A 15,126-nucleotide genomic window follows, 5' to 3' on the forward strand; every position below is an offset into this window, starting at 1 on the left:
GCTAGAGCAGGAACAAGGGCAGCTTGTTAAAACTACTTGGAAGGGGAATGCTCCGAGCCAGGAAGTGACACCGCGCAGAGACTGCTTCCCTTAGCAACCTATATACCTGCCTTGGGATCACCTGGGTGGGTCCCCACCTGCGGAATGGCTGAACCCTGGTGGAATGGTAATTGTCTCTGCAGGCCGGCTCAGGGAGGACTCATCAGGCTTAGGCAGGCTCAGGCCCAGAGGTATAACACAGAGAGAACAGCATCAGGAATACGGGTGGGTTATGAAATGATCTGTTTTATTGTACTGCTCTGACAAAGGAAAAAAGACAATACACCCAAGTAGAAAGAATACAAATGTATTTTCCTTCAGGTTTTAGACAGACACACCAGGTACAAATGCTTTTGTGAGCAATTAATAGCACTTGGGATGTTTAATGAACCCAAAGGTGAGCACATGGGACAAGATGGAATCCCGAAGACACGCAGAGGCAAGGTGTCTCCTTTACCGAGATAACACAGGTTAAAGTCCTTTCCGGAGGGCAGTGGGGGAACGGACACTTCAGAACACCAGCCCCAAGCATTTAATTCCTCACTTTATAAACTGTACTTATGGGATAACTAATAACATCTCCAGGTCACAAACACCCCGGAGATCACAAGCTTACCAAAACCATCTGCCTTCAAAACTGGGCTGCAAGTTTCATGAGAAGAGACTTAGTGCCACTTGCTTGTAGTCCGGTCTCATCAGATATTTTGGCACTTCCAAGGAGAATGTGGAGGCAGCCGCAGGAAGGAAAGTGAAAAGGCCGAGTCATCTTTGAACCTCAAGGAAGGTCCAGTTCACATTCTGAGGGAGAGGAAGTTATTTAATCCAAACTAGTTTCACTAGGTCTAAAGAGAGGATGTTCGCTCAACTCTGAGCTAGCTTAGCCAGGAAAATCCTCCACGTTGGGAGATCCAAAAATACAGAGTGAGCCCTCATGTCTGAAGGGTTTTTATGCAAGAAAACAGCCCAAGTGGGAACGCAGGGGTACCTGGAGCAGGTGGGGTATTAATAAGGAGAGTTACACTGGGAATTCTCCTAGAATTTTAGATCTTCCTCAGCTGTGGGATTTTCCATACACAGAATCTTTAGTTGAAGGGGCATCCAGGTTTCGCCGTTACAGTCATTCAACAGATGTCTGTTTCAGGAGTATTCTGCAGGCACCAGTCTGACGTTACTTGGCACGACCTGTTCTCCAAGGCTCCGTTACGCTGGCTCTAATTCTAGCTCTGGAAGCCGTCCTTCTCCTGTGCCAGAGGGGGCTCATCACAGTCACTGGTGGTATGAAGGGCCATACACAGACCCTTGGTGGCTGGAGTCTGAGAAGGCAGACAGACATTTATACTACTCTGTTCCATTAGGATGGGCTACTTCACCTGGGAGGAAGAAAGAGAGAAAGAAGGACTCAAAAACGCTGAGGGACAGGGAAACTTACACATGGAGTAATAGCTAAAGCAAGACGTCAGTGCAGTTTCCACTCCCGCGTATGTCAGCATCTCAGGGTATCTCCACCCATTTCCATCACACCGACACTAGGAATGCAAGAGCTCAGAACTGTCTTCTCACATGCCCTCCCGGGCAGCCTGTGGTGTTCCTGGCTGGGGCAGGTGACCATGAAGCTCTCCCATTCCCATGGAACTTAGGGGACGGACTTGTTATTTCACCTGGGAGCCATTTGTTCCAGGGCAACCTGCAGAGATTTCCGGAGAGCTGTGTGGTTGAGATCCAGAGCACCAGACAAATGCCTCCGATGGGCAGGAGTGATCTGTGAAGGAAGAGGGAAAAGAAGCTGTTTAGGCCTCTCTGGCTTTGATTCAAAGGAACGGTAGCTGGTAAGAGTTAGTTTCTTTCTCATCAACAACCGAGTTTCACTGAGCTACGTTACCCTGTGTTAATAGCCTGAATTGGGAGCCCAACTCGAGACGCACTGGGCCTGATTTTCAGAGGGGCTGAGCAACTGCAGCACCCACTGATTTCCATTGGAGCTGTGGAGGGTGTTGTTCTGCAGCACCTTCCATCCAAGAAATACTCAATGCCTCTGAAAAATGAGGCCCTTGGTGTCTGACGCAGAGCTCCCCAAAATGGCAACATTCAAAAGCAGGGGCCACTTTTCAAAATGTCCTTTCCATGCCCCTCCAGCAGGCAGGACCTCAGAAAGGTCTCAGCCAAAAGGCCCAGCCTGAATACACTGCATAGAACTCAATGCATCTACTTGCTGAGGTTCCAGGCATTCCAGCAGTTCTAAACCTGGTGCTTAAACCACTGAGTCCATTGTCCAGAAGGGGTGACTCATTTTGGGCCTTGGGCCTGGTTTTCCAGAGGTGCTGAATTGTGGGTGCTCAGCTCCTTTGAAAAATCAGGATTTAAGTGACTCTTTCCAAGTTCCAGGTGGATCAGAACTCAGGAATTCCAGATGCATGGTGTACAGTCAATTAAGACAGAAAGTGAAGAAGAAAATCCCATCCAACTGAAAGGTATTTACACTGAGATCCCTTTCACCAACGAGATGGCGCAATGGACACCCTAAGCGGAGCTCATGTTTGTGCAATTTCCTCTTGGCCCTGTGCACATAAAAGCAAGACACCCACCACTCACCCTTCCCCCGGGACTCTCAGCTCTCAGGCCATGTCTACATCTAAAATTTTGCAGCGCTGGTTGTTACAGCTGTATTAGTACAGCTGTATAGGGCCAGCGCTGCAGAGTGGCCACACTTACAGCAACCAGCGCTGCAAGTGGTGTTAGATGTGGCCACACTGCAGCGCTGTTGGGCGGCTTCAAGGGGGGTTTGGGGAACGCGAGAGCAAACCGGGAAAGGAGACCAGCTTCGCCGCGGTTTGCTCTCGCGTTCCCCGAACCACCCTGCAAACCGCAGGGAAGGAGACCTGCTTGTTCGGGGAACGCGAGAGCAAACCGCGGCGAAGCTGGTCTCCTTTCCCGGTTTGCTCTCTCGTTCCCCGAACCCCCGAGCAAGCAGGTCTCCTTCCCTGCGGTTTGCAGGGTGGTTCGGGGAACGCGAGAGCAAACCGCGGCGAAGCTGGTCTCCTTTCCCGGTTTGCTCTCGCGTTCCCCGAACCACCCTGCAAACCGCAGGGAAGGAGACCTGCTTGCTCGGGGGTTCGGGGAACGAGAGAGCAAACCGGGAAAGGAGACCAGCTTCGCCGCGGTTTGCTCTCGCGTTCCCCGAACCACCCTGCAAACCGTAGGGAAGGAGACCTGCTTGCTCGGGGTTCGGGGAACGCGAGAGCAAGCTGGGGAAGGAGACCAGAGGCTTCCTCAGGTATGCTGGGATACCTGCTTATTCCACGGAGGTCAAGAAAAGCGCTGGTAAGTGTCTATACTTGATTACCAGCGCTGGATCACCAGCGCTGGATCCTCTACACCCGAGACAAAACGGGAGTACGGCCAGCGCTGCAAACAGGGAGTTGCAGCGCTGGTGGTGCCCTGCAGATGTGTACACCTCCTAAGTTGCAGCGCTGTAACTCCCTCACCAGCGCTGCAACTTTCTGATGTAGACAAGCCCTCAGTCTGGACTCACGTTGCTGCTGTATATGGTCAGCACAGCCATCATCAGCTTGGTGTAATTCATTGACTTGGCAAATTCCTGGGCCAGCCGGCATAGTTTCAGGACCAGGAGGTTAAAGAGCTCAGGGGCCAGCTCCACCTGAAAGAGAGATGTGGACATGGAGCAAGGAGAATATAAGGAATAAGGGCCATCTCAGACACCAAATGTCCTAGACTGGCTCACTGCAGGTTCTGGATTAATTGAACTAAAGAGCAGTCAGCACCCACCAACAGCAAGGGCACCCAAATACCCTGGGAAATTGCCAGGTGCCTGAAGGCGGCATGGGAGGGACACAGACTGCAGCTGCCCTCATCTGTAATATGGAGGAACTGCCCATGAAGACTACTGGTCGCAGCATGCAATGCTCCATCTCAAGCTGCACAGCCTAGACATGGTAGCATGGGCAGTGGATAATAACTGTGGTAGCTTGGGTCAAAGTGGAGTCCTGCTCTGGGGGGAGAGAGGACTCCAGGACATCAAGTCGGCACCTTTCGTCACTACTAAATTCACACACAGGTTTTTCAAAAGAGTCATTTAAATAAATCAGGAGAGAATGTGTTTGCTCACCTGCCTTCCCAGCAATGTCTGCACAACAGTGATAAGCTCCTCTGACCATGGCATCTCAAGAACCTGGCTGGAGAGGAGAATAAAGCCAGGGCTACAAGAGAAACTCTGGCCGGTATAATAACGTTGGGTAGGGGTGTGAATAATGGTGACATGTTTATACCAGTGCAGACAGAGTTTTACCTCTTACTTTGTTAGAGGACCTGGTATAAGCTATGCCGATAAGGGAATTCTTTTGCCAGTAGAAGCTATGTCTGCACTAGGGGCAGTTTGCTGGACTAGCTAGACCAGCAAACCCTTTCTAGTGTCGTCTATGCCTCAGAAGGCGACATGGCTGAACTGTGAGCACTGTTTGGAATAGATCAGTGCTAACTGCCTGCCTCTGCTCGCACAGAATTCTCCAGAGTATATGGCCCTCATGCTGGCCCCACAGTTCCCATGTGTGCAATGGAGTGGATTGTGTGCATCCAGGACAGTACCTGGCCCTCAGTCTGGGGTGAGCGAGGACTGCCTGTCTGAACCAGTGGGCGATATCATATCCTAGTCATTCCTGTGCGAGGGGACACAGTGGGTAGAAATTCCTCCCCTTCTATAAGCATTTACCTGAGTACCAGCCTCACGTACTCTGGCTCCAGGCTGTCCTCTATCAGCTCGCACACTAGCTTTGTCCGCTCAGGGCCTGCAACGACAAGATGGCAGCGTTGGCCACAAGCAATCACATTCCATCCCCTTCCGCCCTCCCCCACAGTCAGCTCCACCACCGCACACTGGGCATGTCCTCACAGCCCTGGCTCCTTGACCTGCTGCAGCGCAAAGGCCTTGTCTGCCATGCTGGAGAGAGTCTAGCTTCCCCCTGGCCACATGGATAGAATAACTGATACCAGTCCCAGTCAGAGAGAGTCTCACATCCAAAGAGTCCAGGTAGGGGCTGTTGTGTCTCACTCCAGACATGCCACTCAGGGCCTGGTGTCAGAGGGCACTGTTCCTCTCAGGTTGGAGTAGTGCCACCTTACACCAGGGCAGAGCTCATCCCTTGGAACCGGTGTTCTGGGGCAGGGGCTCCTTCTCCCACTCAGTCTGGATCAGGAGTTCTCAGGCATTCGCACGCCCTGGGCCGCCAACAACCACTCACAACCAGACTGCTTTGTTCACTCTGGAATACACAGTGCCTGTTGCATGGGCAATTTGGAAGGAGATGCTAGTCAATGCTTGACAGGGCTTTCCTGGGCACTGAGGAGTCCTAACTCTTAGGTGACTTAGCAGGCTGGTTGCATTAGAGATAGCGAACAGGAGCAGATCTGTGGTCTCTGACCATAAAAGACAATGACTGGTGACCCACAGATCAGGTAACGCAGCTCTCCGGTGCAGTGAGAGCAAGTTGGCCGCATGCCACATACATCCGGCCGCAGAGGGGCCCTTCTCCCTGTAGGACGAGCTGTGAACTCACCTGCCCCCAAGGTCCGCAGGGCTGGAGTGAGCAAGGCACAGCAGACTGGGCGAGCGTACTTGGAACAGAATGAGGTCAGCGCAGCCATGAGATGACGGGAGGCCGGCTGGGCCAGCGAGAGAACCTGGGGCATGGAAGAAGATGCAGAACAAATACAGCTTAGCATGGAAATGCAGGCCCTGTCGCCTGGACCCTTTCCATCCCTGGGCCGGTCAGTGAAGCCCGGGTGTTTAAGGGGCCTATGGGGGGGAATGTTACCAAGTCTAGCGCATACCATTTAGAAAGGGCATAGTCTCCCCTGCTGAAGGGGAAGGGAGATAAAAGGAACCAGCACCCGTTCCGTGGCGTTTTGCTCTATTCTCTAAAGTTAGGGGATGTCTTGGGCACAGGGCACAGACTCTTCTCCAGCCAGGCCGAGGTCCCTTTCTCTGCTGCTCAGGCCCTTTGGTACTGTTGGCAACCAGTGAGCTCACAGAGCAACACCCAGCCAGTGCCATGGGCAATGATCTCAGATCCAGGCTTGACACCCCTACTGGAGACCCCATGCACTCCTCCGACCACATCATCTGAGTGACTGCAAAGAGTTATAAAAGGATCTCACAAAACTGGGTGACTGGGCAACAATATGGCAAAAGAAGTTGAGTGCTGATAAGTGCAAAGTAATGCACATTGGAAAACATAATCCCAACTATACAGAAAAAGTGATGGGGTCTAAATTAGCTGTTACCACTCAGAAAAGAGATCTTGGAGTCATTGCAGATAGTCCTCTGAAAACATCCACTCAATATGCAGCAGCAGGAAAAAAAAGAAAAAAACTAGCCAAATGTTGGGAATCATTAGGAAAGGGATAGATAAGACGACAGTAAATATCATAATGCCACAATATATAGACCCATGGTTTGCCCACACTTTGAATACCCGAGTGCTGTTCTGGTGGCTGCTTCTCAAAAAAGATACACCTCTACCCCGATATAACGCTGTCCTCGGGAGCCCAAAAATCTTACCACATTATAGGTGAAACTGCATTATATCGAACTTGCTGTGATCTGCCAGAGCACGCAGCCCCCCACCCCTGGAGCACTGCTTTACTGCATTATATCCGATTCATGTTACATCGGGTCACATTATATCAGGGTAGAAGTGTATATTAGAACTGGAAAAAGTACATAGAAGGGAAACAAAAATTATTAGGGGAATGGAATAATTTCTGTATAAGGAGATATTAAAAAGACGGACCGTTCAGCTTGGAAAAGAGACAACTGAGGCAGACGATATGATACAGGGCTATAAAATCATGACTGGTGTGGAGAAGGTGACTAGGGAAGTGTTATTTACCCCTTCACAGAACACAAGAACTAGGGGTTACCCAATGAAGTGAATAGGCAGCAGGTTTAAAACAAACAAAAGGAAGTATTTCTTCACACAGCGCAGAGTCAACCTGTGGAACTCGTTGCCAGGGGACATTGCGATGGCCAAAAGTACAACTGGGTTCCAAAACAGAACTAGATAAGTTCATGGAGGATAGATCCTTCGATGGCTATTAGCTAAGGTGGTCAGGGACGCAACCCCCATGCTCTGGGTGTCCCTAAGCCTCTCAGTGCCAGAAGCTGGGACTGGATGACAGGGGATGGATCACTCGCTAATTGCCCTGTTCCTTCCATTCACTCCAGCATCTGGCACCAGCCACTGTTGGAAGACACGATACTGGGCTAGATGGACCATTGGTCTGACCCAGTATGGCTGGGTTTTTTGTGATTCCTTTCACTGGCTTTCTGGCTCTTACTGGAACATATTCATGCTCTTTGGTTCATGTCAAAGGCCGCACATGACTTCGTCCCCATCTCCACTCACTTCCTCTTACTCCTTACGCTCCAACCCATCGTCTTGGCTTCTTGACTTCTTCAGCTCTCTCTGTCCCTTTCTCTCTCCTTCCCATTCTTCACCCAGAGCCTATCAGGTTGCTCCCGATGGCACTGAGTCAGCAAAGTCTGATGCATGTGTTTAGCATGTACATGCTTCTTTGCAGGATTGTGGCGCATGTCTGTAAACCTTTACCCTCTTCTTATCCACCAAGGATGGTCTCACTGCCTCCTCCTTCTAATCCACTTCTGCTGTGAATCCCTTCTGTGCCCACGCTTGCCCTGGGCTCAGCACCGGTTCCAGCTCTTGGCTCTATCTCAGGCTATAAGCCCCTGGGGCAGGGCCCGTAACGTTTTAAAAGATTTAGCAAAGGGCTGTGTAAATTTGCAGCATTCAATAATTGGTTTATAAGAATGGTTCCTAGGGGATGGTTCTGTCAACAGCAGGAACACAGCTCAGCACAGACCCCCAAGTTACAGCCGTCAATACCTTTGTAACTGTGGGCCTGGGTGGCTCAGGAGATTGGGGATGAGCGCTAGCACTGCTCACCAGAAAGTTGTTGGTTCCAGCCCAAGGCAGCAGTCACAAAAAGGAGTTGTTATCTGTAACCCCACAAGCAGTGAGCTGGTGTCTTAGCGCGGTTCCTAGTAAGCAGGTGCCAATGGTACCAAATCCATAGCACTGGCCTTGGGAGCTGGCTCAAGGCTTAGAGAGGTCAAGCATTGAACAGGTTACGGAGCCTGAGCTTCTCTCCCGCCCATATTGACAGAACCAGGGGGAGAAAGTTTACCCTATCACTGCACAGTGCTGCACCTGTTCTGTACAGGCAGGACTTCAGTCTCCAGGGATTCACCAGCATGAAACACAACATACAACCCCTTCTCTCCCCTATCAATCAGGAGAATGGATCCTGGAGGACGCTGTCTCTGGGGGCCATCGGTACCTACCCGCTGGAGGAAGAGCTGCTCCGTCAGCACCGCGGCATTAGTGTAGCTGAGCTTGGGCGTGAGAGCCAGCAGCCAGGTGCAGAAATGTACGAGGACGTGTTCCGGATGCTCCGAGAGCTGGAGTAATGAGCACAGACCCTCCAGCTGGAAGAGAGGCCATACAAGCATTACAGATGGCAGCGGGACATTTCCCAAGCACCGAAGAACAGGGAGAGGGATTAGAGGCTGGTTCCCTTGGGATGATTTTTATACGGGCTGCAATCAGCATCCCTTCCCGTGTTACCATTGCCAGCTCACCTGGCCAGGGGTGCATTCGTTCAGGATCTGCAGTTCAGGAGGGGCAGTCCCATCTGTTTGCTAAAGAGAAACAGGAGATCAAACAGGCCATTCGAATAACAGGTTCTATCCCCATTCCCCCAGTTGGTTTCAAAAGAAACCATTCTCTGCTGCTTAACACAGAAGTTTGGACAGACCCAGGTTCAGAGCACAGCAAAGCCACAAGATGTTCAACTTCACACATAGGAAGAAGAGCAGCATCTGCAGTAACATCAGCTCAGATGAAAACTTAGAAAGGGAATCAATTCTCAGGTGTCAGGGGTTAATCAGGTAACTGCTGGAGGAGCAGGGGGGATTGGATGGGTTGGCAGTTCTTAGGGGGGCAATCAGGGGGCGGGAAGTGGGAGGGGACGGATAGGGGGCAGGGACGAGGCTGATTGGGGAGGCACAGCCTTCCTTACCCAGCCCTCCATACAGTTTTGTAACCCCAATGTGGCCCTCGGGCTAAAACGTTTGCCCACCCCTGATGTAGCAGCAGGGCTGCCCTTTTCCCAGTACAGGTCACTCCCTCCACCTCTTCCTGAAAAGCCTGTCTCCTTGGATCAAACGCATTCCCTTTCTGGAGCCCCTGGTGCAAGCTGGTTTAGACCAAGTGCTCCTAGTGGGAAGGCAGATGCGAATACTTACATTTGACTCCATCTCTAGCAGCATCTTCAGCTTAGGCAGGTGCATCTGGGAAAAACATTTTAAAAACAGTTAAAACCTAGAAAGAACAAAACCCCCAGGAAGGAGGCAAAATTCTCAAAGCCAGCCAGATAATTCCCCAGCCCATTTTACTTCCCCTTTGGTTTCTGGGATGGGACAAGGGAAGGCAGAGAATCAAATCTCAGTGCTCTGGGCCATTTCCTTCATTCTCCTGTTCTGAATTGTGCTGTTAAGTTGCTGTGTGCTGTTAAAGGGCTGCTATGCTTCATCCCAGAAGCAGCTGCATTTCAGTAGCGGGCGGCAGGACCCCTAAAATGCCACAAGTAGTTTGCAATCAGTCAGCAGAGCCCTTTGGGATCTGTGGGTGGGAGGAGGTATATCAATGGTAGCCATTATTCCACTTAAAGGCAGCCATTAGTAGCAGCCACCTCTGGAAAGAGAGTCAGCTGCTGAAAAATGGCTGAGAAACTGGAGTTACAAGAATATCCCTTTCACACCTACACTGTTTATTCCCAAAGACCAGGCCCTCGGCTCTAGGCCCCACTCCTGCCCATGTCGCTCCACAAAGCCCAATTTTGGTAGCCTTTATGGAACAGGACAAGTGTCAGCTGTTCAGTGCTGCAGTTCATCGGACAGGGGATACAGCGTCACCAGGCGAGGCGCAGAGAGGAGAGAAAAGGGAGCTCTCCCGGCCAGACTGCTTTGGATATCGGAAAGGCTGGGTTCTGCGTTCTGCACTTGCAGTGAGATAACTCACTTAGAAGGAATTCAAACACTAGCTGGTACCTGCATAAAATCAGGGACTTTTGCTGCTGCATCCTGCTGGGAACCCTGACTGGCCTCTCTTGTCTCCGTGATGGCGTCCGGCTGGGTATTTTCATTGGCCCCCCTGGTTTGACTGTGAATGGACCCATGTCCAGATGCCTCTATACCAATCTCATTCTCCCTAGCACCAACTCCTTTCACAAAGGCGCCTCCTGCCAGAGGTTCCGGGTCTAACTCCTCCTCTGCCAACCGGGACCTTTTCCTCTGCCTCTCCCGCTCGGGGTCCAGACTTTCCTCAGCTACTTGCTTGCGCTTCCTAAGCTGAGATGCTGAGCTGGTGGCATCCCCAGCCAGCCAGAGTTCAGGGCTTGGATGCTCCTGAATGAACCAGCTCCATTTCCTTTCCAAGTCCAGTTTGCTTTGAGTGCCACCCACAATCTTATGGCACAGAGTTTTAAGCTGCTGCCGGCACGTGTCTGTCAGCGGAACTGGTGTCCAACAGCTCCTCTCTTCTCTCAGCCCCCTCTGAAGTAGATCCCGCAGGGCCTGCACCCAAAGGTCTGGGCTGGGATCTTTCCTGGTAGCCTGAAGCAGCTGGCTGAGGCAGGCCTTTGGCACACTGCCCTGCACCATGTGTAGCAAGGAGAAGAGATTTCTCTGGCACAGCACGGGAAGTAGCAGCAGTATTGGTCTCCTGAGCAGGGGGCAGAAGGAGGGGGAGGAGAAAAAAAAAAGAATGAATGAAATTCGCTTGTAGATTTGCTCCAGGGAAAGGGTCAGGTGCCGGGTGCTACCTCCAGAAGTCCTAACTCACCGTCCGCTGCGGGGAAAAGGAGCAGGCAGAGGAGCAGAGATGGGCCGCCCGGGAGTCTGACAGGGTCAGATAGAGCATTTATAGAAAAAAAGATCTGGTCTCGGCCCCCTCTTGACCTGAAGGATCCCCAACGTGCTGACCACAAGACGGCCCCGCTCTGGAACTGGGCACTTTCTGTCTGTCTGCCTGCCTCACCTTCCCCTGCGTGACACAGGGAACCCCCCTGCCTCCCATGGGCACTGCAGCAGTTAGTTATGCAGACAAGTGTGTGCAAAGCATTATTAATATACAGACCAGCACGTTGCTTCTACTCCACACTCAGGGCCAAGCCTGCCCTCTTTACTCAACCCACACTCCCAGTGCAGTACATGAGCAAGAGGTTTGGCACTCCAGGGCTGGTCCTGAATGATACTGAGCTGCCTCATGTCCCATGGGCTTGAATGGGAATTAAGGGCAATCAGCACTGTGAAGGATTGGGCCCTTAACGGGCCAAAGCAACTGCTGGAAGGAGAAGTTATTGTGGGTTTGCTAAATAGACAACGTATGCGACTCACAGGGTTAGGGTCCTCTCGGGCCCTCGCAGCACAGGCTCTTCAGCACACAAGGTCTCGGTGAAGATCTGCCAATGGAACGCCTGCCCCGGCGCGTTGCAGGCCCGGATGCGCTGGAGGGCTCGGAAGGCAGCCAGCGCCCCGCATGGCCTGGACGTCAGCGTGTGGAGGAGGAGACGGGAAGGCTTGTCAAACCTCTGCAGCCAGGGAGCTGGGGGAGCTTCCATCTCATCAGCCCTGCAAGGGACACATCCAGTGTTGATGGGGCACATTCCAAGGCCCCCCGGCGATGCAATAAAACCCCAAGAGCAGCCAGGAGAGGTGAGGGAAAAATAGAATTTGCCATATATTGGCTCAGGCCATAAAAGGGGTGCATAGGAGACAATTAGTATATCTAGTATGGTACCCAGCATCCAGATCAGACCACTGGGTTGTCTAGCCCGGTACCCCATCTCCTGCCATAGTGGATCCAATCACCTTGTCTCCTTCCATGTACCAGCTGAGATAGTAAGATACCCCAGGAGACAGATGAGACCACTGGTCTGCCTAGTAAGATCTCCCATCTCCCAGAAAAGCTTCAGAGCAAGGTGAAAACATCCCATGACGGACTTAGCCTATTGCAGAACGCTGCCTGGGGAAGGGCAGAAATTCCTTCCTGACCTGCTGCAGTTGGCGTCTGCCCTGGAGCACTTATTGGATTAGCCTTTTCCTAGGTCCCCTAATTATTATTGGTCATTAAATCATGCAGCCCCTTTTAAAATCAAGCTACTGCATTTGCCTCAGTGACTTCCTGTAGCTGTGACACAAGGGAGAGGAGCAGCAGCAGCTCACGAGCTAACACAAAAGATGAAAAGCAAATTCATTTTGTGTAGACAGCCCTTGTCACGCACAGCACCCCTCAGCTACCCCCAAGACAGGGCTGAAGAGATATGCCCTACCAGGTGCCTGGCACACAACACTTTAGCAGACAGTGAACTCCACAAAGCCCTGGACGGCTGTTTTCCACACTGGCTTGGAGGTAGGAGCAGGGAGCTGCTGAGCATGGCACCCATGGTCAAGCAGGGCAGTTACTGGAGCCTAGAGGCAACCTTCACATTGCAAACATGGTTCACGGAACATCTAATGCAGGGGTTCGCAGACTTTTGTACTGGTGACCCCTTTCACACAGCAAGCCTCTGAGTGCAACCCCCCTTATATATTAAAAACCCTTTTTTATATATTTAACACCATTATAAATGCTGGAGGCAAAGCAGGGTTTGGGGTGAAGGCTGACAACTTGCGACCCCCCATGTAATAACCTCACGACCCCGAGGGGTCCCGATCCCCAATTTGAGAACCCTTGATCTAATGCATAACAAAAATATTCCACCTGTGGGGCCACATTTGGGGCCAAGTGGTTTATTTGCTTTACAAATAAGAACCCAGAAATGCACCCACAGAATCTGCAGAGGCCTTGTTTGCAGGGTTTTAGTAATACATAGAAACCAGGTCACTAAAATCCAAGTCCGCTCTGTTCCACCCACTAGACCATGCTGCTGTGGTGCGCACAGAGTACAGGAGGAAAAATGTGGCCCTAAGCAGGTTTTGTGCTGGGAATGGCTTCTAGGGGAGCTCCTAGGCCCCCAAGGAAGCCTCTAAAATCTCAGGACTCTTGGGCAGTGCAGGTGCCATAGCTGTGGATACCACAGAGCCCCTAGCCCCGGAGACTAAACCCACAAATGAAACAGGGAGATAGGTGCTGTCCTGACAGCCCACGAATGAGATGTCAGCTCTCCAGCCGCACGGCCATCAAAATTCACCCAGCATAACTCCAAAGAGACCAGCGGGATGAGGCACGGCCCAGTATGCCTGGGAGAGATTAGTCACGATTTCAGACCACACAATGTCAATTTTTATCCCGGCCCCCACAATTGCAAAATGGAACTGGGGGCAGACACAGGGGACCCCAGGCTTTGTCTAGACTAGGATTTCAAAGGCGTGGGCTAATGTGTTAGCAGCTAAGAATTGCCATCTCAACCTGGATTATGCATGCTAAAGGCACAGTCCCTTGTACACATATTTGCCAGCACCTTCCAAATCCTAGCCCGGACTGTGCCCAAGGGGGAAATCTCAAACCAAAATGTTCAATCCAGAGAGTCTGCAGGTCTAAATCCATAGCTAGGCTCCACCACAGAAGAGGCCTGATTCTGTAAGGCAGCGGTTCTCAACCAGGGGTACACACAGGTCTTCCAGGGGGTACATCAACACATCTAGATATTTGCCTAGTTTTACAACGGGCTACATGGAAAGCACTAGCGAAGTCAATACAGACTAACATTTCATACAGACAATGACTTGTTTATACTCCTCTGTATACCATACACTGAAATGTAAGTACAAGATTTATATTCTGATCAATTTATTTTATAATTATACGGTAAACATGAGGAAATCGGCCATTTCTCAGAACTAGTGGCTGATTAGGTCTGATTCTGAAAGCAAGTAGTTTTTAAGTGAGGTGAAACTGGGGGTGCACAAGACAAATCAGCCTCCTGAAAGGGGGACAGGAGCCTGGAAAGGTTGAGCCCCACCGCTGCCCTAAGACACTGAGTACCTGCGGCTCCTATTAGCCTCCATCATAGCGCTGACCCTCAGGCCACTGACTCCGGATTTAGCAGCCTGCTGTGTGAATCCCGCTCAGCACGCCAGGGAGGCCCCAGAGAGAAGCTGCAGCCAGCGGGGGGTAGCTGCCAGAGGGCTGATTTCCCCCCTAGCGGGGCCCTGGAAGCGAAGTCAGCTTCAGCATCCGCTCTGCACAGCCCCCATCTCTGCCAGGGCCCAGCTCCCACTGGGACGGCGTGTTCCACTTCCTGGTTCACAAACCCTCTCTTTTCCTTCCACCCTTAAAGGAGCAGTGACCCTCTGCCGCACACCCCAAAACATCCCATGCCCCCAACACGCAGACCCCTGTCCCTGCTCCCCTGCCCACCCACAATCACTCACCGTCATTTGCTGAAATGCCAGGGGAGGACACGAAACCTTTGCTTGCTTGCCAGCGTTACATCCTTAGATCAAGGGGTTTCAGGGGCAAGCAGGAAAGGGGCCATATGGCCCACCCAGAATCAGAGCCCACAATCTGATCTTTCCTTCCCTCCCCCAAATCTTGAGACCTGTTTGGCACTGCTATTGTGTTTGTTGGAGGGTTGCTTGATTTCTGAAAATCGCATCTGCAACACACACGGACTTTGCCAGCTTGAATTCACCCAAATTTATAGTGACGCCAGTCTGGCCCCAGCTGCCTCCTGATGGGTCGGCGCTTCCAGCCTCTCTCCAACCCCCATATTATAATTCGTTCAGTCCATGGCCCGCCTAACTCCACATCAGTCTCCCTCCCCATGCAGCAATTATTTATCCCCTCTCTCCCCCATTGCCACCTGTTCAGATTTTCTCAGAATCGTCCCTTTGTTGAGGCCGCTGGCCTGGGAAATCCGTAAGGATGATCAGTGCACATGCCCAGCTGCCTAGCGTTCTGGGCTCAGGCTCTTCCTGGATGTCCAATTTTTTTTATATCCCAGCCTCTGCATCGATTCCCACTGCCCCAGCTCCACCCCTGCTCCTTTTTC

The 15,126-nt window shown here is 51.6% G+C and overlaps 1 protein-coding gene across 3 annotated transcripts; it reads right to left on the bottom strand.

The window, feature by feature from the left end:
* Positions 1-267: 267 nt before the first annotated feature.
* On the bottom strand, positions 268-14,344 carry FANCE (FA complementation group E). Of its 3 annotated transcripts, none has more exons than XM_030561283.1 (12): positions 14,118-14,344; positions 11,528-11,761; positions 10,181-10,853; positions 9,377-9,421; positions 8,711-8,770; positions 8,414-8,557; positions 5,607-5,730; positions 4,763-4,838; positions 4,163-4,229; positions 3,569-3,694; positions 1,698-1,798; positions 268-1,409 (listed from the first exon to the last, which is right to left on the bottom strand). In XM_030561283.1, the coding sequence occupies exons 1-12, from the start codon at positions 14,141-14,143 to the stop codon at positions 1,406-1,408; spliced, it is 1,680 nt and encodes a 559-aa protein (XP_030417143.1). In that variant the 5' UTR covers positions 14,144-14,344; the 3' UTR covers positions 268-1,405. The 3 variants fall into 3 exon arrangements, with proteins under 3 accessions (XP_030417143.1, XP_030417144.1, XP_030417145.1); XM_030561284.1 differs by having other exon boundaries at positions 268-1,352; positions 1,469-1,798; XM_030561285.1 differs by lacking the exon at positions 268-1,409 and adding an exon at positions 2,629-2,650 and having other exon boundaries at positions 1,721-1,798; positions 3,553-3,694.
* Positions 14,345-15,126: the final 782 nt, after the last annotated feature.

This window comes from Gopherus evgoodei, chromosome 4 (genome assembly GCF_007399415.2).
Source record: "Gopherus evgoodei ecotype Sinaloan lineage chromosome 4, rGopEvg1_v1.p, whole genome shotgun sequence".
Classification (NCBI taxonomy): domain Eukaryota; kingdom Metazoa; phylum Chordata; order Testudines; family Testudinidae; genus Gopherus; species Gopherus evgoodei.